Source organism: Caretta caretta, chromosome 13, assembly GCF_965140235.1.
Source record: "Caretta caretta isolate rCarCar2 chromosome 13, rCarCar1.hap1, whole genome shotgun sequence".
Taxonomy (NCBI): domain Eukaryota; kingdom Metazoa; phylum Chordata; order Testudines; family Cheloniidae; genus Caretta; species Caretta caretta.
Window position 1 is genome coordinate 38,518,698 of NC_134218.1, and position 23,136 is coordinate 38,541,833.

Below are 23,136 nucleotides of genomic sequence, written 5' to 3' on the forward strand. Positions count from 1 at the left end.
GTTCTATTCCCAGCTCGGGGACTGGGGTCTAGTGGTTAGAGCGGGGCAGGTGGAGGGGCCAGGACTCCTGGGTTCTATTCCCATCTCGGGGACTGGGGTCTAGTGGTTAGAGCGGGGCAGGTGGAGGGGCCAGGACTCCTGGGTTCTATTCCCAGCTTGGGGAGAGGGATCTGGGGGGGGGGGGGGAAGACGTCTGAACTGTTGGGGTCTCTTCATCCACCAAAGGGGGATAACTGAGTTGTTATCCCCACCCCCTGCCTTTCCTGGGGGAGCCGTTCGTACTCCACAGGCCCCTGGTAACTGAGGAAGGAGCCCAGGGATCCGACGATGGTTCGGGAGCAGACTAAACGGCTACGCCATCAGCTGCCCCGGAAGCCGGCCTGGGGGGCCACTAATAAAAGTGTCTTTGCAATTTGATCTGGTTCCTTCCGCAGCTCAGTGAAGGATGGGGGGGGGCAGCGCACGGGGCACACCCAGCCTGCCCCGGCACTGGGGGATAGAGCTGCCTGCTTGCAGTCCGGAGAGCAGGGGGTTGGGGCTGGGAGCCAGGACGCCTGGGTTGCATCCCTAGATTGGGGAGGGAAGCGGGGTCTAGTGGTTAGAGAGGCAGGGACTGGGAGGACTAGATGCGGGACTCCTGGGTTCCCTCCCTGGCTCTGGGAGGGGAGTGGGGGCTGGTGGTTAAAGGGGGGGCGGGTCTGGGAGCCAGGACGCCCCTGTTCCATCCCCAGCTGTGCCTCAGTTTCTCCCCTTACAGCACAAGGGGGAGCTGTGGGGGTCTAACAGATCACTGGTGGTGGTGACCTCACTTCCTGTCCCAGTACCCACCTCCCTCCCCGCCCTGCCCTGGGGGACCTTGGAGTTTGCCCCCCTCCCCGCTATGTGTCACCCTCCCCCCTCCCCGCCTCCGAGCTGTGGAGTCCAGAGTCCAGGCTGGCTGGCGGCGGATGGACGGGGAGCCTAACGCCGGACAGACGCCCTGACCCCTAGGACAAGGACCCCCCCAAACCCTGCTAACGCCATGGACTACATCAGCGCCCTGGCCCCCTCCTCCCTGCTGCAGTGAGTGGGCTCAGACCCCCCAAACTGGAGGGCCCCCATGGAGGGCCCCTCCCCCACGACATAGGGTGTCAACTCCACCTACCCCGAGGAATGGGCCATTCCACCCTGACACCCCCCATTGGTGTGTCCCCGCCTGACCCACCCCCACAGAAGAAGCCCCCCAGCAAGGGAATGGTTTCTCCCCCCTCCCTCCATGGGGGTGAGCTCTCGCCTCCTGCCCCCCCAAGGAGAATGGTTTCTAGGACCCCGAGAGGTAGCCTGTGCCCCCCAGGAATGGTACCCCAGAACAGGACATTGGACCCCCCACCCCTCCATATCCCACCAGTAGGACAGTGGCTCCTCCACCCCCTCAACCATGACAATTGTCTGCCCCACCCCAAGCACCCCCTCACCCCACATGTCCCCCCCAGGACAGTGCCCCCCACTCACCCCCTCATCCCCCAGGTCGGTGTCCAGCGCTGGCTCGGAGCTGACCCGTCGGGTCTTGGCCCCCCGTGCCCCCCCCCAGCGGCCCTTCCGTGTCTGTGACCACCGGCGGGGGGGTCGCACAGGGTTGATGGCCGGGACCCTGCAGGAGCTGCTGGCCAAGGTGAGCCCCCCCCATGCTCCCCCTAGTACCCCTGACTACATCCCTCCCTCCCCCCCCCGACCTCCCCATACTCCCTCCACTCCCAACTCCCCCACCCTGCCACCCCGACCTGCCTTATTACCCCCACTGATACCCCCTGCTTCCCCTCCCCCAACTATCCCACACTGCTACCCCTGACTGCCTCGCTCCCCCAGACCCTCACCACTCCCCCTGACCCCACCTAACTCCTTGTTACCCCAACTCCCCCACCCTGCTACCCCCAGACCGCCTCGCTCCCCTCACTACCCCGACCCCCACTCGCTCACCCTCAGCCCCCCATGCTCCCCTAACCCCACTCCCCCAGCCCCCCCATACCACCCCCCAGGCCCACCCTGCTGCAGCTCACCCAGCCCTGCCCCACTGTCCCCCCAACAGCCAGCCTGCTCCTCCTCCCGCCCCCCCCCCAGCAACCTGCAGGACCTGGTGGCCAAGCTGAGCCACCCCCACCTCCCTGCTCCCCTCCCCCCACCTGCTCCCCCCTACAGCTCCTTGCTCCCCCATCCCCTGCTCACCACACTGACTCCTCACTGCTCCCCCACCCCCTTTCCTGCTCCCCCATCCACCCGCTGCTCCTGTGCCCTACACTCCTCATTGCTTCCCCCCCGCACTCAGGGTGCCCCCCCTCACCACTCTGCCCCCCCAGGCGATGGAGGCACTGCTGGTGGCGGGGCTGGCGGGGCTGGTGCTGGAGGAGGACGGGACGGCAGTGGAGAGCGAGGCCTTTTTCCAGGCGCTGCCCCCCGACACGGCCCTGATGCTGCTGGGCCCCGGGCAGAGCTGGAGCCCCCCACGGGTGAGTGAGCCCAGCCCTGCCCTCCAGACCCTGCAGGGGAGACCCCACAAACACACCCCAACCCCCACAATGGAGACCCCATAAGCCCCCACACACACCCTGGTCCCCCGTCCCCCTACGGGGGAGATGCTCAACACACCAACCCAGTACGTCCCCTAAGGAGACACCCCCCCACATACACCTCCAGGGGAGACCCCACCTGCCCTGACCCACACACACACACACAGACCCACCCATCCATCCTGCCCCCCATACAGCTCTGCAGGGGAACCCCCAATTCACCCTCTCCACGGAGAGACCCCCCCCATACAGCACACACAGGAGAGACACCCCCCTCCCAAAGTGAGATCCCCCACATCCCTACAAAGAGAAACTCCCTATGCACATACACACCCCCGGGAGACCCCCCCCCGGCCCTCCTCCACCCCATGAGACACACATCACACCTGTCCAAGATGATACCCCACCCATAGGACACTTGAGCCCCCCCACCCACAATGCCCTTCCCCAAGATCCTCCCCATATACCCCCAAGCCCTAGATACAGCACCCCAGTGATACCCAACCCCATAGCGCACTCATCTTGCCCCCACAGGTGAGATACCCCATATGCACACCCCCACCCAACTTCCCTCCCCACCCCAGGATCCTGCCCCAGGGCCAGCAAAGGGGGATGGGCACCGCTCACCCCCCTGGGGCAGGGGAGCCCCACAGAGGGAGGTGGACAAAGGGGGGGGAGGGATCCTGGGAATGGAGTGGACTTTGGGGGGGGGGAAGTGAAAGGGCATGGCCAGAGCTGGAGGGGGGATTCTGACATCACTACCCCAAGGGGTGTGGCCAGAACTCAGGGGGTGACATCACTACAGCTAAGGGGTGGAGCTAATGGAAGTGGCCCACCCAGGGTGCAGGGAGTGCTGACATCACTAGCCCCACCCCCACAGTACCAGTGGCTGGCCGGGAGTTGGGGGGCCGCCGGGGGTCCCCTCGCCCCCTGACCCCGCTGTGCCACAGGGAGGGGCCCAGGCCTACAGGTGGAGCCGGGATCGGCCGCGCCAGGGGCAGGACATCGCCCGCATCACCTTTGACGTCTACAAGCTGGGCCCCCGCGACCTCTTCGGGAGCCTCAACGTGAAAGCCACGTTCTACGGGCTCTACTCCATGAGCTGCGACTTCAAATGCCTGGGCCCCAAGAAGGTGCTGAGGTGGGTGAGAGCCCCCCCTCCAGCCCGATCTCCCCAGCACCCCCCACTGGCAGGGACCCCGCCCTGCTCCCCCTGCACTCCCCACTGGCAGGGCACCTGCCCCTCCTCCCTGATCCCTCCCCCACCAGCAGGCACCCCATCCCACAGCAGCCCCCCCACGAACAGGACCCCCTTGCCTCTGCCCCCCCCAACCCTCTGCTGGCAGGGCAGGCCACCCACCCCACCCCACTCCCCACAGCGCCTCCCACCCTGTGAGGTCGCTCCCCATTCCCACCCCAGGACATCCCCCATTGGGCAGGGCAGGGGCGGCACAAATTTGGAGCCCCCCGCCCCCCCCCCCCCAGGCAGCACCACCTCTCACCCCCTTCTCCCCCCCGCAGGGAGGTGTTGCGAGTGGCCTCGGCCGTGATGCAGGGAATGGGGCAGCTGCTGCTGGGAGCCTCCAGTTACATCCGGCGCCTCCTGGAGGGGGTGGAGACCTGGCACCAGCCCGCCCGGCTCAGCCACTATGAAGACTGAGGCCTGGGCCCGGCCCCATCTCTACCCCGTCCCGGTGAACTCAGTGCACCCGCGGAGCTGCTGCTATTACAATAAAAAGGCGATTTTAGTCCATTTCTAGTCCCCCTCTCTTTCCAGGCAACAACAGGAGCCGAAGAGGGGGCAGCTAAGGGGATAGGAGGGTGACCGTGGGGCGAAGGGGGCTGTCTCGGGCATGAGAGTCCCCCTACTGACTAACCGCCCCCCCACACACTGAACACGCAGCAGAGCAGGTAGGGAAAGAGAAACCTTTCTAGAAAACCAGGGCTGTACCCCCCTCCGTGCAGTTGGGAGCAGACAAGAGGGAGAAAGGGAGTCCAGAGCAGCCCCTAGTGGGGGTGAGTCCTCCAAGATCTCTATGGTTCAGAACAAATGGTGGGTAGGGGCAAGGACCCCAACACAAACACCCCCCCAGTCAGTCCTCCAATCTCTCTATGGTTAAGCGCCAACAGGGACATCTGGCATTCAGTGCTCCAGGATCTCTATGGTTAGGAGTCAACAGGGACATAAAGAAGCCTACAGCATCCCCTCTGGTATTCAGTCCTCCAGCCCCTCTTGTCAGAAGCAGATGAGAGCATAACACCCCCACACAGCACTCCTTCTGGTATTCAGTCCCCCAGTCTCTATGGTTAGGAGCCAAGAAAGGCATAAAAACGCCACAGCACCCACTCATCTTCCACAATCTCTCTGGGTAGAAGTAGATGGGGGCAGCACCCACTCTGGTATTCAGTCCTCCAGGATCTCTATGGTTGGAAGGCGAGTCTCTGCGGGAGCCAGAAGGGTTCCTTCAGCAATCCCATTGCCACCCCCCAGCGTTCAGTCCTCCAGAATCTCAGCGAACAGCTCCTTGCGTTTGGTCTCCGCCTCTTGGTGCCGGTCCCAGTCTCGCCGGCGCTTCAGGAAATGGGTCAGGGCGAAGTTCCGCACCAAATGGTGCCCAAAGGGGTCATTACGCAGTTGCTTCTCCTGCTCGGCTGGGGGAACAGATGGATTGGGGTGAGAGATGGGTGGGGCACGGGTGCTTTTAACAGGACAGGAAGAGATCAAGGATCCTGTATCCAGTCCAGGGATTAGGATGGACTGGCCTAAACTGGGATTCAACCGGGACGCCAGGGTGGGGAGAGAAGCTAGGGTTGGAACTGGGGTGATGGGAGGGAAAGGGAGCTCCTACCCAGTTCCTGAGCAATCTGTCTCTTGGCTGGCAGGGTGGCCCGGCTCCAGATGGCGTCCAGGACTCTACTCCCGTGTTTGTTGCAAGCCAGAGACACGTAGTGACCCTGAGGACAAGGGAGGAGAGTCAAATGCGTAGCCCGGGTGCTGCAAGCTTCCCCACAACAGTGCCCCCAGCCCTGCACTCACCTGGAGCCCACGCAGCACCTTGCGCCTGGGCTTGCGGGGCACGGAAGGGCTGGCCAGGAGGGCGTCATAGACATGGCTGCCGGCAGGGCTGCAGGCCAAGGTCACCAGGTCACCGGGGGGGAGGGCGGCCAGGCTGCGCAGCACGGGGGAGGGGTCGTCGAAGTGCAGCAGGTGCTGGAGCAGCAGGGAGCCATGGAGGGAAACCGAGGCCAGGGCAGGTGGGGGATCCGGCTGAGAGAGAAGGGGGAGAGCATTCCAGCCAGCCCCCGCCCTCCAGTCACTGCTCCAGCAGTAATCCACCCCCTCCCCGGTTTCCCTCCTCCCCCTTATAACCCAGTCCCTCCGAGAGCCAGCCCAGCCCCCCACAACTCCACCACTGCTGCTTGATCACTGCCCAGGGGAGTGACCCCTGCCCCCCATCTTTCCCCATACTCACCTGCTCTTCCAGGGGGGGCTGTACCTCCTGCCCCTCCCCCAGGGCATAGTACACCTCGTAGGGCAGCAGGGAAGCGAAGAGGGGGGCGCAGGCCACCCGCCGGGTGGGGGGCTCCCAGCAGTGGAAGGCCTGTGGGCAGGAAGGGGGAGCCTGAGATGAGAACCAGGCGAGGGAGGAGAGGAGCAGGAGCGGGGGGAGGGCGGCCACTCACCTCCATGAGCAGCTGCAGCACCTCCTGCTGGCCGGCCCCACACCGCCGGCAGGCTCCCAGCAGCGCCGTGGCCACGCCCGTGTGCCCCTGGGCCAGCACCTCCTCCAGCCCCGGGCCCAACTCCGCCAGCACCTTCCCTAGCTGGGAGGGAACAGAGGGGGCATCAGGGGGCGTGGTCAAGCCCCACCCACTGGCTGCCCCCCATCAGGTCCAACCTCCCTCCATATGACCCCCCATTCACTCCCCTCTACCCCTCCCTACCCGAGGCCCCCCACCGCTCCACCCCACTCCCCACCAGCCCCTGTGGCCCCACTGACCAGCTTGGGGGGCGCAGCCCCGATGAGGCGCTGGAGGGTGAAGTTGGCCACCCCGTGGCCCGCCAGCGCCCGCAGCTGGCCCCGGAAGTGCTGGCGGTAGAGCGCCCGCAGCGCCCGCCGCTCCGACACCTCCAGCACCTTGTCCAGCACTCGGCTGCAGACCGGGTCCTTCAGGAACACCAGCAGGGGGCTGCAGGGATGGAGGGGGCATTAGCCAATCAGACAGCCCAGTGAGAACGCACCCCCAACCACCTCACAACCAATTAGAGTACTGCCATCCAACGCACAGCCAATCACCAGCCTTCTGGCGAATGTGAAAGCAGCTGCTCACAGCCTCAGCCAATCATGATCCAGGTAGGCACAATTACAAACCAGAACCAGATCACCAATCACAGCCCACTTGCCCTTCTCCGGACCAAACAAAAAACTACACAGCCAGCTTCTAGCCTTCCACAACCCACCTAAGACAGCTGCTGACCAATGAGAAAGCAGCCTCTGTGCCCCATCGTGACACACCTTGTAGCCAATCACAACTTGCTGGACTCCATTCCTGACCAATCAAAAAGCACCTGACCTCAACTCAGCCAATCACAACCCACCGACCCAAGTAGAAAGCAGCCACCTTACCAAGCCACACACCATTCCCCCATGGCCAATCAAAATGGGTCCAACCCACAGCCAATCGTATGTCCCCAAGCCTACCATCCAGCCAATCAGGAAGTACCCACTACTCTGAGGAGGGGAGGACATACTCATCCCACAGCCAATCACAAGCCACCTCCCCAACCCCCCCCCCCCGACCACACTAAGCACCTCCCAGAACCATCCCCACCTCCACACCCAATCAGAGCCTACCCAAATAGTCCCATAGCCAATCAGAGCCCTCATGGCCATAGCCAATCAGAAGGCTCACCTGCATCCAGCAGAGGGATTCCGCGAGCTCAAGTAGCCAATCACAGAGCTGCACAGCTCAGCACAGGCCTCCGGCAGCTTCCTGTGCAAAACCTCCAGCGCCACCTGCAGGCAGAGGCTGGCGACTCTGTGGGTGATGAACTCTGGGCAGGGGACAGATGGACAGGGTGAGTGGGGGAGCAGGGGACACCTCCAGCAACTGTAGCCCTGGCCTCTCCCAGCAGGGGACACTGTGGGGAGCGGGACAGGAGTGCCAGCGGTGGCAGGGGTGCTCCCAATCCCATGGGGGATGCTGGGGTCAGCTCACCTGCAATGTTCTCCTGGAAAGCAGCAATGAACTCCTGCAGAAGGGCCAGGAACGAGTCCGGGACCTCAAACTCCACCGGCCCCTCGCTCTCGGCTTTGGCCCGTTTCTTCCGTAGAGCAGGGAGCCCTGGAGGGGCAAGATAGGAAGAGCAGGATGAATGGGAGCATCAGGCAGCGAAGGGGACGATACAGTGAGTCGTTAACCCGTGGAACTCACGACCACTGGATATTCAGAGGGCAGAAACGATGAAAGGCCAGGGATGCGGAGGATCAGTTCCCCCATTCTTTCTACACCCCCTTGTGCTGGACCCTCATACCCCTCACATCTCTGTGGGGCATCCTGCCACCCCTCTTCTCAGTCTCGAACCCCCACACACATAACAGGTCCCATCTTACCTTCCCCCTCACAACCTCCCCTTCCCACCTGGACCCCACTGTCCCCCACTGTCCCCCGCAGCTGCTGTACATCTCCCCGCTACTGAGTCCCTTGTCACCTGCCCCATCATAATGTGCCCCCCCCACGTTTGTTCTCTCTCCCTGCCCCCCAGGTCCTTTCCCCCACAATCCCCCAATCTGTTTCCTCCAGTCTCTACCTCCTCTTGATTCTCCACCTGCCTCCTCATCCTCCCTGCCCAGTGCCTCCATCCTGCTGCCCAGTGCCCCAGTCCCGTCCCCCGCAACAGAACCCGCCAGTGGTAGTGTGTGGAAATGACACCGGCCCTGATCAATACTCACCTGTCCCCGAGAGCCCCCGGGCCGCATCAGAGCCGACACGGACCCCCCCAAGTACCTGCAGCAGGGTCCTCACCACAAAGCTGGCATGGGGGTCCCGGGCAAAGGTCCCCAGCTCCTCTCTCACAGCCCGCCCCAGCTGCAGCACCAGCTCCTCCAGCGTCCCAGCATCCTCCCGTCCCAGCAGCCGGGGAGCCCGGAGCAGGGCAGCCTCCAGAACGTGGGCTCCACAGGGGTGGCAGGCGGCCTGGCGCAGGGCGGGCAGCAGGGGGCACAGGAGCTGGGCCAGCTGGGTGGGCGAGGCCTCGGGCAGCAGGGCCTGGAGCAGCAGGGAGCCAGAGGGGTCCAGAGCCAGGGGCAGCGCGGAGCCCACTGCCTCCTCCAACACGTTGGTGACGAACAGATCTGGGGGGCAGGTGGGGAAGAACAAAGTGAGACGTACAGCGCCGCGCACCCCGCAGCGACCCCACTACCCCCGTCGCCTCCTCCAGCGCCTTGGTGACGAACAGACCGGGGGGGGCACAGTGAGACACGTGCAGCGCCGCGCACGCCGCAGGGACCCCACTCACCCCGCTCGCTGCCCGGCCCCAGCCCGGCACGGAGGCTCTCGGCGGCCCGGCGGAAGTAGCCCGCGGCATCGGGATCCAGGCGGGGCCGCGCCCCCAGACCGGAAGGGTCCGACCCGGCCCGCCGCCGCTTGCGCCCATCGCCGCCGCCTCGGGGCGGGTCCGCCATAGCCGAGCCCGGAGCGCACGTGGATCCCGCGAGAGGGGCTCGGCTACCCCGGCATGCCCCGCGCCCAGCCCCACCCCCGTCCCGGCATACCCCGCGCCCAGCCCCGCCCCTGTCCCGGCATGCCCCGCACGCTAGACCCATGTCCTATGGCTCGGGGCGGGGCCTGAGCTCCGCTTGTCAACTTTCTCGTGAGACAAACCAGAACGCGCTGCCCCGCCCCCTGCCCTAGGCCCCGCCCCCGCCCCGCCCCTTTCCTGCCACCCCGCCCCCGCCCGCTCCATCGCCCTCCCTCTAGCCTTCGCTCTCCCCCCACCCTCGCCCAGTTTCACCGGGCTGGGGCAGGGGTGCGGGATCTGGGCTCGGGCCAGAGACGACGGGGCTGGGGTGCAGGAGGGGGCGCTGGGCTGGGGGGGGCGCTGGGCTGGGGCAGGGGTTGGAGAGCCGGGGGTGAGGGCTCCGGCTGCGGGTGCAGGCTCTGGGGTTGGGCTGGGGATGAGGGGGTTGGGGTGCAGGGGGCGGGTGTGGGGCGTGCAGGGTGGAGGGAGTTTGGGTGCAGGAGGGAGCTATGGACTGGGGCAGGGGGTTGGGGGGCAGGGGGTGAGGGCTCCGGCTGCAGGCTCTGGGGTTGGGGTGCAGGAGGGGCACTGGGGTGCAGGGGGCAGGTGTTGGGCGTGCAGGGTGGAGGGAGTTTGGGTGCAGGAGGGAGCTATGGACTGGGGCAGGGGGTTGGGGTGCCGGGGGTGAGGGCTTCGGCTGTGGGTGCAGGCTCTGGGGTTGGGCCAGGGATGTGGGGGTTGGGGTGCAGGGGGCGGGTGTTAGGCGTGCAGGGTGGAGGGAGTTTGGGTGCAGGAGGGAGCTATGGACTGGGGCAGGGGGTTGGAGAGCCGGGGGTGAGGGCTTCGGCTGTGGGTGCAGGCTCTGGGGTTGGGCCGGGGATGAGGGGGTTGGGGTGCAGGAGGGGCACTGGGGTGCAGGGGGCGGGTGTTGGGCGTGCAGGGTGGAGGGAGTTTGGGTGCAGGAGGGAGCTATGGACTGGGGCAGGAGGGGGTTCAGGGTCCAGGCAACGCTTACCGCGGCTCCCAGAAGTGGCCGCCAGGGAGGCTCCACGTGCTGCCCTTGCACCCACAGGCACCGCCCCCACAGCTCCCATTGGTCACGGTTCCCGGCCAATGGGAGCTGTGGAGCCAGCCCTTGGGGAGGGGGCAGCATATGGAGCCTCCCTGGCCGCTGGGACCTGACAGCTGCTTCCAGGAGCCACGTGGAGCTAGGGACCCTGCCTTAGCCCCGGGGCCCCCTTTGGAGCCACCTGGGTCCCTTTTCGACCAGGCGTTCCGGTCAAAAACTGGACGCCTGGCAACCCTAGCCTCATCCTGGCACAGTGCCCCCTGTGGCCAGGCCGAGAGGCGGGACAGGGCCGGGACCCCGAGCCCCGCAGGGACCCACAGCCACGCCCCGTGCCCTGGGAGCACCTGAATGACTCTGGTCTCTGACATCACCCAGCCCTTACTGCATTGGCTGTGCAAAGCTAATGCGTCACATCTACATACCTACCTGGGCAACCAACACTGACTGTGCGTGGGGAGTCGGCATTCCCCGGGGCAGACGGGGAGGAACCCAGGTGTCCGGGTATGAGAGGATACTGGGGAATGCTGGGCTGGTGCCAACGGGACAGGCTTCCCGGCCGTGTGTGACTCACAATTCCCCTCCCAGCTGGGACGCCAACACCCACCGAAAGCAATTAGGGTGCATTCGGCCTGAACACTCAGCCTGGCTCAGAGTGACAGGGCCAGACGGGGAGCAGAACCCAGGACCCCAACCCACTGGCCCCCACTCCCCTCCCCAAGCTGGCATTGAACCGAGGAGTCCTGGCTCCCAGCCCTCTGCTCTAACCACTAGACCCCACTCCCCTCCCAGAACTGGGGATAGAACCCAGAAGTCCTGGGCCCTAGTTTCACGCACCAACCAACTAGACCCCATGAAAGTTTTGAAACATTCTTCCCGCCCAACATTTACTCAAAACCGGCCCCTTTAAGAGTGAAGCAGCCCCTTTAAGAATGGAGACATTCTCTCCCGCTTGGCGGGCTGTTCTCTATGCTCTGTGCAGGGAAAGAGGGATGGTAGAGTCCCAGCTGGCTCTCCCCTCTCTGTGAGCGGTAGTTGGTATTGCCCGCAGGAGCCCTGCGCGCAGCCCACCGGACGGTTCCATCTCACTCCTGCCCCTCGCCCGCACTTTCGGGGCATCTTGGTGCAGCCCGCCCGGCCCCCGTGGCCCTCCGCAGGTTGGTATCGCCGCATTGGGAGCCTGGCCAGTTTCCCTGGAAGAGACCATTCCGTGTACTGGGCGGGGGGAGACCTCAGAATCCGTATCAAGGGGGGGGACGCCTCCGGGTTCAGCGCCCCTGGGGCGGAGCTAAGCAGGCGGGTGGGGGCAGGAGGTGGGGGGCATGCAATGGCCTGGCCCAGTGGCTACTCTGACTCAATCCCAGAATGCACCTGGGGACATGATCTGGGGTTAGCATGAGCGGTAGTGTGAACCCACGGCCCCCCCGCCCCCCCCCCGGACACCTGGGTCCTTGTGCACGCAGCCTCGGACGCCTGGGTCCTCCTTGTGCACGCGGCCCTGGGGGCCTGGGTTCCCTGAGTTTGGGATGGGCACCACAGGGCTGTCTCAGTGCTGGGTCGGGGATCCCCCCTAACCCTCACCTCTCCTCTCCTTTAGATCCAGTAGGTTCAGAGTCGGGACCCTGATTCCTGCCTTTGGCCCCCTCCCCCCCACAGCTGAGTCGCCATGGTGAGTGGGGTCCCGTCGGCTACCCCAGCCCCCACCCGTTGCCCCCTCGGGGGGTGATCCGAGTCCCCACTCCCCAGTTACTGCCCTGGGGTAACCGGACTTCTTGTGCACACAACCCCAGGGGCGCTGCATGCCTGGGTTCCTGGCCCCGTGCCCAATAGAGGGGCAGTCCCCAGTGACCTCCCAGGGGATTACTGCTACCCCCCCAGGGGTGTCCCTGCCCCCTAGAATTGCCCCACGGGATCTGGTTTACATATTCAGGGTTGTGGGTGAAATCGCATGGCCCCGACACCTGCCCTTGCTCAATCCCATAATGCACCTGGGTGGGGAGCATGGCGTGAAGGCCTGGGGCAGCAGCCACCCCTCCCCATTTACTCAGTCGTCCCCCCCGGACCCCCCCCAGCACGGCCGTCTGAAGGTGAAGACAACGGAGGAGCAGGCTGAGGCCAAGCGCCTGGAGCGGGAGAAGAAGCTACGTCAATATGTAGCCGCCACAACTGCCATCTTTGAGAAGGTGAGATGGGTCGGGAGCATGCCCTGTGCCCCAAAGGCTGGGCACGAGTGGGGGGAGCCGGCTTCCTGCTGACCTTTCACCCCTGACCCTTGCGCTCAGCCTTGCTTCCTGGAGCACAGTATGAGCTTTGACCCTTGACCGTTATGATCGGTCACTACACGTTGACCTCTGATCCCATGGCCTTTCCCTCACTCTGCGTGGTCTGTGCTGTAACCTTTGACCCCTTACGCTATGCCTTATTTGGATTGGTTGCACAGTGATCCTTGAACCCTGGCCTTCCCCATCATGGGTGATTGGGGAGCATGCTGACCTTTGAACCTTGACCTTTTTCCCAATGGGTGGGGTGCGTGATACCCTTGACCCAGTGCCCCCTTAGCCTGGATCCCTCCTGGTCAGAGTGAACTTTGACCTGACATCTTCCTCCCTGGTTTGTGGGGTGTCTCTGACCTTTGTTCTTGGCTCATTGATGTTTTGTCACCCCCAAAACTCTTCCCCTCAGAGGCATGAGTAGTTAAGGTGCATGGCAACCTTTGACCTCTGTTGGAAATGGTTGGATGAGTGTATGACTCTTGGCCCCTGACTGTTCCCCTCTGGGCCAGAAGCAGTTATGTGCTTGGTGGCCTTTAACCTTTCTAGGATGACCTTTGACACTGCTGTACTCCAATTGGGTGACTGGAGATAGCTGAGGTTGAAGAATTGGGTCAATGTTGACCCTTGACCTTCTTCTGGCTCATGAGTGGTCATGACGTTACGGCCTTTGACCCTTGATCAGAGGCAGATGTGATCAGGTGACCCTTGACCCCGTCTGCTGGTCAATTGTTGGCATGGGTGGGTAGACTAGTTGCCCTTTGACCTCTGACCTCAGCACTTCTGACATTTCCCCCCACTGCGGGAGGGACATTGACGTGAATGGTGACCCCGACCTCTTGATCCTTTGCTGGGGGAGATACGGTGGCTCCAGACAGGGTCGTGGCATGACCTTTGACCCCTGACCTTTCTTCTCCCCAGAGGAAGATGGGGCAGCTGGACAAAGAGGCGCTGGAGCTGACCAATCAGATCTTGGGGGTCAACCCCGACTTCGCCACCCTCTGGAACTTCCGCCGGGAGATCATCCTCCGCCTGGAGGGGGAGGGGTGAGGGGAGGATGGAGGGGGGGTGGGTCTGGAGGGGAGTCTAGGGGGAGGGGGCCAGAGGGGCAGGAAAGGAAGGTATGAAGGGGAAGGGATGGGGGAGTTGTGGAAGGGGGGTATAGAGGATATGGGGTAGAGCGGGGGTTGGAGGTGGGGGGAAAGGTGAGGAGAAGGGGGGTAGTTCAGGGGGTCACAAAGAACCTGGAAGAGGGGGAGTCTCGGGGTCCATATGGGAGTGAGCGTGGTTTGGGGGGTCCCTGGCTTTGACCCTCCCCATGGCAGGTCCCCAGGGGGGTTGGGTTGGGGTTGCGGGTGGCTCCCCGGCTCTGATCCCACAGTGGTAGGTCCCTGGGGGGTCGGGTTGGGGGGGATCCTTGACTCAGACCCCCCCCCAGTGGCAGGTCCCCGGGGGAGTCCCTGGCTCTGACCCACCCCCTGTGGCAGGTCCCCAGAGGAGATGCAGTCACTGTGCCGCGGGGAGCTCTCGTTCCTGGAGACCTGCCTGCGGGTGAACCCCAAGTCATATGGGACGTGGCACCACCGCTGCTGGGTGATGGGGCACGTCCCCCACCCCGACTGGGCCCGCGAGCTGGAGCTGTGCGCCAAGTTCCTGGAGAGTGACGAGCGCAACTGTGAGCTGGAGCCCTGACCCCAGATCCCCACCAAATTCCTTCACCCCGGTCCGCCCCAAAAAACCCGACCTCTGCCCCTGGATCCTCCTGATGTCTATCCCAGGATCCATCCCGGGTCCGCCCCCAAACCTCTGACCATAGATTGACCCTCAAACCCCCGACCTCTGCCCCCAGATCCCCCTGAAACTCCCAGACCTCTGACCCCAGATCCCGCCCAAATCCCTCGACCTTTGACCCCAAATCCACCCTGAACCCACAGCCACTGACCCCAGATCCTCACCTGAGCCTCTTACCCCAGGTCCACCTCTGACCCCGGATCCTCCTGAACCCCAGATCCATCCCCGGACCCTCCTGCCCTGACCACAGATCCACTTCTGATATCTGACCCTGGACCCACCCTGCTGCCCTGACCCCGGATCAACCCCAAACCCCGTTGCCCTCACCCCAGATCCACTCCAGCCTTTGACCCCAGATCCACCCCCTGAAAACCCCCAGACTTCTGACCCCGGATCCACCCCTGAACCCTACCACCCTGGCCTCTGACCCCCGATCCACCCCCGAACCCCGCTGCTCTGACCTCTGACACCAGATCCACCTCTGAACCTCACCTGACCTCTGACCCCAGATCCACTCCCAACCCCCCTGACTTCTGACCCCAGATCAATCCCCAGACCCTGTTGCCTTTACTTCTAATCCCGGATCCACCCCTGAACCCCCAGAATCCCACTGCCCCAACCTCTGAACTCTAGCCGCACCTTGACCCCCAAACCCCAATCCCTGGCATCCCCCCAGCTCACACCCACGGGTGCTGGGGTGGTGTGAGGCATGGGGTGGCATGGGGGCATGCGGCATCTCTCACCCCCCGCTCTCTGGTGTCCCCGCAGTTCACTGCTGGGATTACCGGCGCTTCGTGGTGCAGCGCGCCCAGGTGCCAGCCGCGGACGAGCTGCGCTTCACCGACCACCTCATCACCCGCAACTTCTCCAACTATTCATCCTGGCACTACCGCAGCCGCCTACTGCCCCAGCTGCACCCTGACCCCCGGCAGCCGGGCCGCCCCACTGAGGCCGTGCTGCTCAAAGGTCAGGGCGCCGGGCGGGGGCTGGGAGCCAGGACTCCTGGGCGCTCTCTCCATCTCGGCGTGGGGCCTGGGAGCAAGGACTGCTAGGTCCTCTGCCGTCTTGGGGTGGAGGCTGGGAGGCAGAACTCCTGGTTTCTCTCCTGGCTCTGGGAGGGGAGTGGGGCTAGTAGGTAGAGTGAGCGGGCTGGGAGCCAGGACTCCCTTGCCAGCCAGTGGCCCAGCCCAGGGGTGGATTCATTTATGGCGAAGGCCCTCACCTGCTCAGAGAGATCAGTGAGCCCTGCCCTGAACTTGGCGGAGATGCTGTTCCTGGAAGCTTGACCCAGTTGGGACATCACTGACAGGTTCCGCATGCCAGGGGACGCACTGGCCCCACCTGGCTCCCTGCTGCCCTGGGCACGACTGCCCCAGCTGAGCGCCGCCAGCCGGAGAGACGGGGACGGCACCTGGGAACCCGCCCTGCAGCAACTGTGCCTCAGACAGCTCATGGGGAGGGCCAGCACCCTCTATGGGGGACAGGCCCCATGTCCCATTCTGGGCCCCCCTGAGCCAGCCTGTCCCTGCCCTGGGCCCGGACCGGGGCCAGCGCCTCCCAGAGGAGAAAGGCCCCACGCCCCATCCCCCACCTTTCTTCTCTTGCCCTGCCAGAGCTGGAGCTGGTGCAAAATGCTTTCTTCACCGACCCCAATGACCAGAGCGCCTGGTTCTACCATCGCTGGCTGCTGGGCAGAGGTAGGCACCTCCTTGCTGGCCAGAACGGTACTGGAGGGGGCAGGGATGCATTCCATAATACCTGGGCGCTTTCTGGCCAGCCGAGGGTTGAGTGATGCTGCCGGAGTACTTGAGAGATCCCATCTGGAGCATCATCCAGGGTACCTGGCTGTAGAGACCAACTCTGGACTATACTCAATTGGTACCCAAGTACTGTGAGCAACAATAGCAGTCTGGGGTATAGCCCAGTGGTACCTCACACTGTGGGCACAGCCCGCAACTACGCACCCAAAGTAATTGGTGCCCAATTACTGCATGCTGGAGGATAACGCCCCCCTGGAGTGTAGTCCAGTGGTGCCTGAGTATTCTTTTGTGCTAGGGGTATGATTGCATGATGCCTGAGTACTGCATGGGGCAAGGAAGCCATATCCCTTAGGGTATGGGCCAGCAAGACACAACTCCTGTTTAGCGAGGAGAGAGTATTGTCTGATGATAGGAGATCCACTAGGCTGTACTCCAGATGATACCTGAGTATACTATTCTGTGGTATACATCTCCTATTGTTACCCAGGTACTGGGTGCATTGGGGCAATACCACCCGGGAGTATAGTACAGCAGTATTCAAGTAGTTTGTAATACTAAATTCCTCACTGGATTACAATCGGCTAATACCCGAGTATTGTATGGGGTAAGGAAATATCCTTGTGAAGGGTAGACCGCTGATACCCAAGTACTGCTTAATGAGGGAGAATTGTCCCATGGTGCCTGAGTACTTGGGAGACCCCTCCCTGGCGTATTGTCCAGTGGTATCCAGGTACAGGAACTCCTCCCTTAACGTCGTCCCTTAACGATGTTTCGTTGTCACGTTGCTGATCAGTTAGGGAACAGGCTCATTTAAAGTTGCACAATGCTCCTGTATAACCTTCTTTGGCAGCCGCCTGCATTCTCCACTGCTTGCAGGGAGAGCAGCCATTGGAGCTGGTGGGAACTTGGAGCCAGGGGGGGCCAGCAGCCCCCCCATCAGCTCCCCTAAGTTCCCTGTGCTGCAGCCACCCAGCAAGCTACCAATTGCCGGCAGTTCAGTTTTCCCTCCCCCCACTGCCCTGAGCTGCTCCTGCCCTCTGCCTTGGAGCTGCTCCCCAGAGCCTCCTGCTTGCTGTGCGGGGTGGGGGGGGCTAATGTCAGGGTGTCATAAATATAAAGGGAAGGGTAACAACCTTCCTGTATACAGTACTATAAAATCCCTCCTGGCCAGAGGCACAATATCCTTTTACCTGTAAAGTGTTAAGAAGCTCGGGTAACCTGGGGGGCACCTGACCAAAAGGACCAATAAGGGACAAGATACTTTCAAATCTGGGGAGGGGGGGGAAGGCTTTTGTCTGTCTGGTCTGTGTGCTTGCCGGAGAGAGATCAAGAAAGCAAGCAATCCAACTCCATTAGAATTAGTAAGTACTAGCAAGAAAATGCGTTGGTTTACTTTTGTTTTGGCTTATGATTTTCTCTGTGCTGAGAACAAGGTGTATTCCTAGTTTTCTTTTTGTAACTTTAAAGTTTTTGCCCAAAGGGAAATCCTCTGTGTTTTAAATCTGATTGTCCTGTGAGATTAGCTTCCCTTCTAATTTTACAGAGGTGCTTCTTTTACATTTTTTCTTTCTAATAAAGTTGTGTTTCTTTTAGGAGCCTAACTGATTTCTCTATTGTCCTAAGACCCAGGGGTTTGGGTCTGTGATCACTTTGTAACCAATTGGTTAGGATATTATTCTCAAGCCTCCCCAGAAAAGGTGTATAAGGGCTTTGGGGGATATTTTGGGGGAATAGGAACTCCAAGTGGTCCTTTCCCTGATTCTTTGTTAAATCACTTGATGGTGGCAGCGTACCCTCCAAGGGCAAAGAGTTTGTGCCTTGGGGAAGTTTTACCCTAAGCTGGTAGAAATAAGCTTACGGGGTCTTTCTTGGGGGTCCCCACATCTGTACCCTAGAGTTCAGAGTCAGGAGGGAACCCTGACATTGTCCCCCTCCCCCCTGCTCCTGTATCCCATCCCCACAGAGCAGGGGGGTGGGGATGCGACAGGGCTCAGGAGGGAGGGAGCTTGCAGGCAGCAGTTGCTGTCTGAACTTGCTGATCTACTTAAAAAGGCAATGTACTTACTTAAAGGGGCAATGCGCATCTCTCTCACACACACATACATACTCTGTCTCTCTCCACCATGCTGTCTCCCCTCCCTCCTTTGTGCCGCCTTGTAGAGTGTGAGGCTACGTTAACAACAATGTGTTAACCCTTGAGGGCTCAGCCGAGTGCTAGTTCATCATTTAGCAGCAAGGCAACCCCTGGGAAATATCCCACCCTCTGACTTCACCACCTCAACCAAGCTTCGCAATCAGCACTGCTGTGGATAGTATTCAATTGTTTGTTTAAAACGTATACGGTGTATGTATGTGTGTGTATATATATAGAGACTTTTGTCTGCAAAAAAAATGTCCGTGGAACCTAAGCCCCCCTATTTACATTAATTCTTATGGGAAAATTGCATTCGCTTAACATCATTTCGCTTAAAGTCGCATTTTTCAGGAACATAACTACAGCGTTAAGCGAGGAGTTACTGTATAGTAGAGTGTTACTACATTGTCCAGGGCTGGTATACTGCATTGATACCGCAGTACTTCGTGCAGAATAGTAATACCAGCCTGGGGGAGAATGCAGCTATTACACAAGTATTGTATGAAATCTGCTACGTCCCCAGAGTTCAATGAGATACCTGAGTACTATGTAGTATTGTCCTAGAGCGTAGGTGAGTGTTCGCTGTGATGTATTTGAATACTGCTTGGTACAGCAGGGCTGCTTCCTCAAAACGCCCCTTGATGTTATCTGAGTACTGTGTGGTACTGGTTTTACTCAAGTGCTGAGTAATATTGCTCCAGAGTTTGCGCTAGTGGTACTCGAGTACCGCTTGATCCATGAAAATGTCTCCTGATGGTACCGGAGTACTGTTTAGTACTGGCGAGCAACGTCACTGCAGGGTGTTGTCCGTTTGACCCAAGTGCTGTGTGATGCATGCAGATCCCTCCCCCAAAGTATACCAAGATGGTACCCGAGTAACCTGAGAGCACTGGTGACATTGTAACCCTGAGTTATTCCAGGGCATTGTGCAATGATACTGGAGTATTATACGAGTCTTTAAGATCTCCCCGAGCATACCCTAACAGTGCCCCACGGCCCGGATAGCACGGAGGATACTCAAGTTCTCAGTAACGTTACTGCAGGGAATTGGCCAATGGCACTAGACTCCTATGCTATCTCCCCCAGATGGCACCCAAGTACTGCTGCTACTCAAGCACTAAGTAACGTTACTTCAGGATATGATCCAGTGATGCATGGGGATCCCCCCCACTCAAGCATACCCTGAAGGTACCTGAGTACCTCACTGCACTGAGTAATGTTACTCCAGGAGTTGGTCCCATGACACTAACCCCCCTTCTCTCCCTGCAGCTGAGCCGGAGCCGACCATCCTGTGTGTCTACGTGAGCCGAGAGGACTCCTCGCTGGCGGTGGCTTTCTCCCAGCCTGTGGTGGTGAGTACCCACGAGCCGGGGCGGAGGGAGGCAGTGCTAATCCGAGGCTCACAAGCTTCTCCTCCGGCAGGTGACACCAGGATCCTGCGACCTGCTGCTCTTCGCAGACGAGGCCCCCCTGGCAGTGAATTGGCGCACACCCGACGGGAGAAACCGCCCCGGCCTCATGTGGGTATCCTCCCAGATGCCTGGGTTCTCATCCCACTCAAGGAGAGGAGTGGAGTCAAGTGGGTTAGAGCCGGGGGAGGAGGGGCTGGGAGCCAGGACTCCTGGGTTCTCCGGGGAGTGGGATCTAGTGGGTTAGAGCAAGAGGATGGTGGCCAGGAACCTGGGCTCTCTGGGTGGAGAGTGGGGTCTAGTGGGTTAGAGCAGTGGGGGCTGGGAGCCAGGACTCCTGGGTTCTCTGGGTGGGGAGTAAGGTCTAGGGGATGTGGGGGGGAGCCAGGACTCCTGGGTTCTCTGGCAGGGGAGGGAGGCTAGAACCTTTTTCCTTGACCCCCCCACCCCACCCAGCTGTGCGACCTGCCGGCCTCGGCCCTCAACGACCACTGGCCCCAGCACACCTTCCGGGTGCAGTGGGCGGGCGGGGAGTCCCAGAAGGAGTGTGTCCTCTTCAAAGGTAACCATACACCACCCCAACAGCCGCCCCCCCCGAAAATCCTCCCCCCAGCTCCCTGACACTCTGCCTCTGCCCCCAAGGCCGCAGCGACGGCTGGTGCCGGGACTCCGTCACCGAGGAGCAGGTGTTCAGGTAGGAGACCCCTCGACCCACCCTGGGTCATCTGCCTCTGAGAGGGCCCGCCCCCTGGCAGGAAGTCCCGCCTACTCCCCCAGAAGCTCCTCCCCTCGCAGAGTAGCCCCTTTCCCTAGTGTGCATGTTCTAGACAGGCCCTCCCCACTCAGAAGGGCCCTACCCCAGGCTAAGTAGCCCTGCCTCCCTGATACGTTCCCTACAGAGCAGCTCTGTCCCTTTCCATTCAAGACTAGACCCGCCCCTCAGATAAACCACGCCTCCTGATTATGTGTAGGCGGATAGGCTCCTCCCCCTGGGGGGTTGCCTCCCCCCCTTTAAGTGCCTGTTTCACGGTAGCCCCCATCCCTTGAGTATCTTGAATAAAACATCCCCCCCCAGGTGTGTAGTCAGAGCTAGCTCTGCCTCCCCCATTTGAGTGCAGAGCAGCCCCCCCGCCCCCAGGATGGGCCCTGCCCCCACCCATCTCAGGTGCTGGCTGGCCCCCTAACCTCCCCCCCACCCCCCCAGGTGCGAGCTCTCCGTGGAGAAGTCGACCGTGCTGCAGTCAGAACTGGAGTCCTGTAAGGAGCTGCAGGCCCTGGAGCCGGAGAACAAGTGTAGGTACCTCCCGGACGCCTGGGTTCTCTCCTAGCTCTGGGAGGGGAGCAGGATCTGGTGGTTAGTGTGGGGGGAGGGCTGGATGCCAGGACTCCTGGGTTCTCTCTGTCTCGACAGGGTGTCTCCTCACCATCATCCTCCTCATGCGGGCCCTGGACCCCTTGGTGTACGAACGAGAGACCCTCAGCTACTTCGACACCTTGAAGGTGAGGGACGGGGGGAGGAGAAAGGGGAATCTTGGGGGGAGGGGGCTCTGAGCTGCTCTTCCCAGCCCCCTCCACCCTGTCCCTCTGTCCCCACCCCCAGGCCGCTGACCCCATGCGCTCGGCCTATCTGGACGACCTGCGCAGCAGATTCCTTGTGGAGAACAGCATCCTGCGGATGGAGTACGCCGAGGCCAGGGTGGTGGACCTGTCCGGCCGGGTACGGGAGAACAAAGCATGGGGTCAAGAGAGGACTAGTGGGCGGAGCTGAGAAGAGGGAGAGGCAGGGGGTGGAGCTAGAGGATTGATGGAGGGGTAAACACGAATGGGTGAGGCCAAGTGGGAAGTGGGCAGGACGAGAGGGAGCAGGGGGCGTGGCTAATACAAGAGGTGGAGCTAGGGGAGGAGAAGGAGCAGGGGATGGGGTGGAGCTAGGAGAAGGGGCGGGGCCAGAAATGTAGGGAGTGGAGCCAGGAGGCTGAATGTGCAGGAGGGGCAGCAGGGGTGGGTGGAGCCAGATGAGATGGAGGAAGAGAGGGCGGGGCCACGTAGGTGCGTGGCGCTGAGGAGCAGAGACCCCCTCCCTCCAGCTCTCTCTGCCCCCCAGGGACTGACCGTCCTCTGCCACCTGGAGCAGCTGCCGCTCATCACCCACCTGAACCTGGCGGGGAACCGGCTGCGCCGCCTCCCTCCCACCCTGGCCATGCTGCGCTGCCTCGAGGTGAGAGATCCCGGAGCGGGGAGGGACCCAGGCGTCCAGGCGCCCAACCCCCTCCACCAGTCTAACTACTATCCCCGCCCCCGGAACCATGAGGGCCCCAGCCCCCCTACCCCAGTCTCACTGCTAGCCCCCCCTACGGCCCTGGAGCAGGTGGAGGGACCCAGGCGTCCGGGCCAGGGGCGGCCCATGTCACTGACTCTCTCTGTCCCCAGGTGCTGGAGCTGGAGGGGAACCAGATCGAGACCCTGGAGGGGCTGCCCCCCCTCCCCCGCCTGGAGGAGCTCTCAGCCCGCAGCAACCGTATCCTCCAGCCGCCCGCATGGGGCAGGGAGCCCCCACGGGCAGCGGGCAGGGGCGGGGCAGAGGAGGGCTGGGGCGGGGGGTTGGGCCCCTCCAGCCATTGCACCCTCCTTGACTCCCCACCCCCAGGCATCCAGCGACCTTCCGACCTCCGACCTTTGGCCTCCTTCCCCAGGCTCCGCCTGCTGGCCCTGCAGGGGAACCCCCTGGGCGCCCTCCCCGACGCCCAATCCCAGCTGGCTGCACTGCTGCCCCGGGTGGAGATCAGCCTCGCCTGATTGGCTGGCAGGGGCTGGCCCCGCCCTTCCCCTCCCCTGCCCGCCAATAATTTATTGGACCTGAGAAATAAAAGGTTAAAAACACCCTGGTGTGAATTGAGTCATTGTGCGCCCCTCACTCCCGACCCGCAGCCCCCCCTGCCCAGCCCTGCCCCCCCCCGCGCCCTGCTAGTGCCCCTCACTCCTGACCCGCAGCCCCTGCTTGCCCAGCCCTGGGCTCTGCCCCCCCCCCCTCCCCAGGCCCTGCCGGTGTCCCTCACTCCCGACCCGCAGTCCCCCCCATGCCCAGCCGGTGCCCCTCACTCCCGACCCGCAGTCCCCCCCATGCCCAGTCCTGCCCCCCCCCGCCCTGCCGGTGCCCCTCACTCCTGACCCGCAGCCCCTGCTTGCCCAGCCCTGGGCTCTGCCCCCCCCCCGGCCCTGCCGGTGTCCCTCACTCCCGACCCGCAGTGCCCCTCACTCCCGACCCGCAGTCCCCCCCATGCCCAGCCCTGAGCCCCCTGCCCTGCCGGTGCCCCTCCCGACCCGCAGCCCCCCCATGGCCAGCCCTGCCCCCCCGCGCCCTGCCGGTGCCCCTCACTCCCGACCCCCAGTCCCCCCCATGGCCAGCCCTGCCCCCCCGCGC

General features: G+C 62.5%; 3 protein-coding genes across 6 annotated transcripts; 2 read left to right on the top strand and 1 right to left on the bottom strand.

The window, feature by feature from the left end:
• Positions 1-890: 890 nt before the first annotated feature.
• CIDEB (cell death inducing DFFA like effector b) lies at positions 891-4,296 on the top strand. Its single transcript, XM_048820282.2, has 5 exons — positions 891-1,062; positions 1,507-1,651; positions 2,334-2,483; positions 3,494-3,684; positions 4,065-4,296. Exons 1-5 carry the CDS (start codon positions 1,022-1,024, stop codon positions 4,201-4,203), a joined length of 666 nt encoding a protein of 221 aa, XP_048676239.1. The 5' UTR covers positions 891-1,021; the 3' UTR covers positions 4,204-4,296.
• Positions 4,297-4,455: 159 nt separating this feature from the next.
• NOP9 (NOP9 nucleolar protein) lies at positions 4,456-9,290 on the bottom strand. Its single transcript, XM_075118935.1, has 10 exons — positions 9,064-9,290; positions 8,498-8,899; positions 7,764-7,889; positions 7,458-7,599; positions 6,545-6,734; positions 6,228-6,368; positions 6,017-6,145; positions 5,581-5,811; positions 5,393-5,498; positions 4,456-5,195 (listed from the first exon to the last, which is right to left on the bottom strand). Exons 1-10 carry the CDS (start codon positions 9,227-9,229, stop codon positions 5,038-5,040), a joined length of 1,791 nt encoding a protein of 596 aa, XP_074975036.1. The 5' UTR covers positions 9,230-9,290; the 3' UTR covers positions 4,456-5,037.
• Positions 9,291-11,310: 2,020 nt separating this feature from the next.
• On the top strand, positions 11,311-22,594 carry RABGGTA (Rab geranylgeranyltransferase subunit alpha). 4 transcript variants are annotated; one of them, XM_048820182.2, is made up of 17 exons: positions 11,312-11,508; positions 11,949-12,020; positions 12,424-12,534; positions 13,543-13,667; positions 14,109-14,296; positions 15,181-15,378; positions 16,026-16,109; positions 19,576-19,658; positions 19,729-19,830; positions 20,172-20,277; positions 20,358-20,409; positions 20,920-21,008; positions 21,127-21,215; positions 21,316-21,432; positions 21,820-21,933; positions 22,146-22,233; positions 22,363-22,594. In XM_048820182.2, the coding sequence occupies exons 2-17, from the start codon at positions 12,018-12,020 to the stop codon at positions 22,509-22,511; spliced, it is 1,698 nt and encodes a 565-aa protein (XP_048676139.2). In that variant the 5' UTR covers positions 11,312-11,508; positions 11,949-12,017; the 3' UTR covers positions 22,512-22,594. The 4 variants fall into 4 exon arrangements, with proteins under 4 accessions (XP_074975040.1, XP_048676139.2, XP_074975039.1 ...); XM_075118938.1 differs by lacking the exon at positions 11,312-11,508 and adding an exon at positions 11,622-11,740; XM_075118939.1 differs by lacking the exon at positions 16,026-16,109 and having other exon boundaries at positions 11,311-11,508.
• The last annotated feature ends 542 nt before the right edge of the window (positions 22,595-23,136 follow it).

Bases quoted from the DNA above. Each gene is read 5' to 3' on its own strand.
- CIDEB (XM_048820282.2), top strand. From the start codon at position 1,022: ATGGACTACATCAGCGCCCTGGCCCCCTCCTCCCTGCTGCA. The intron at 1,652-2,333 runs GTGAGCCCCCCC...CTGCCCCCCCAG, and splicing joins TGCAGGAGCTGCTGGCCAAG to GCGATGGAGGCACTGCTGGT. The intron at 3,685-4,064 runs GTGGGTGAGAGC...TCCCCCCCGCAG, and splicing joins GGCCCCAAGAAGGTGCTGAG to GGAGGTGTTGCGAGTGGCCT.
- NOP9 (XM_075118935.1), bottom strand. From the start codon at position 9,229: ATGGCGGACCCGCCCCGAGGCGGCGGCGATGGGCGCAAGCGGCGGCGG. The intron at 7,600-7,763 runs GTGAGCTGACCC...TCCCCTGCCCAG, and splicing joins TTTCCAGGAGAACATTGCAG to AGTTCATCACCCACAGAGTC. The intron at 5,196-5,392 runs GTAGGAGCTCCC...CTGTTCCCCCAG, and splicing joins ACAGATTGCTCAGGAACTGG to CCGAGCAGGAGAAGCAACTG.
- RABGGTA (XM_048820182.2), top strand. The intron at 13,668-14,108 runs GTGAGGGGAGGA...CCCCTGTGGCAG, and splicing joins CTCCGCCTGGAGGGGGAGGG to GTCCCCAGAGGAGATGCAGT. The intron at 22,234-22,362 runs GTATCCTCCAGC...CCCCACCCCCAG, and splicing joins GCTCTCAGCCCGCAGCAACC to GCATCCAGCGACCTTCCGAC.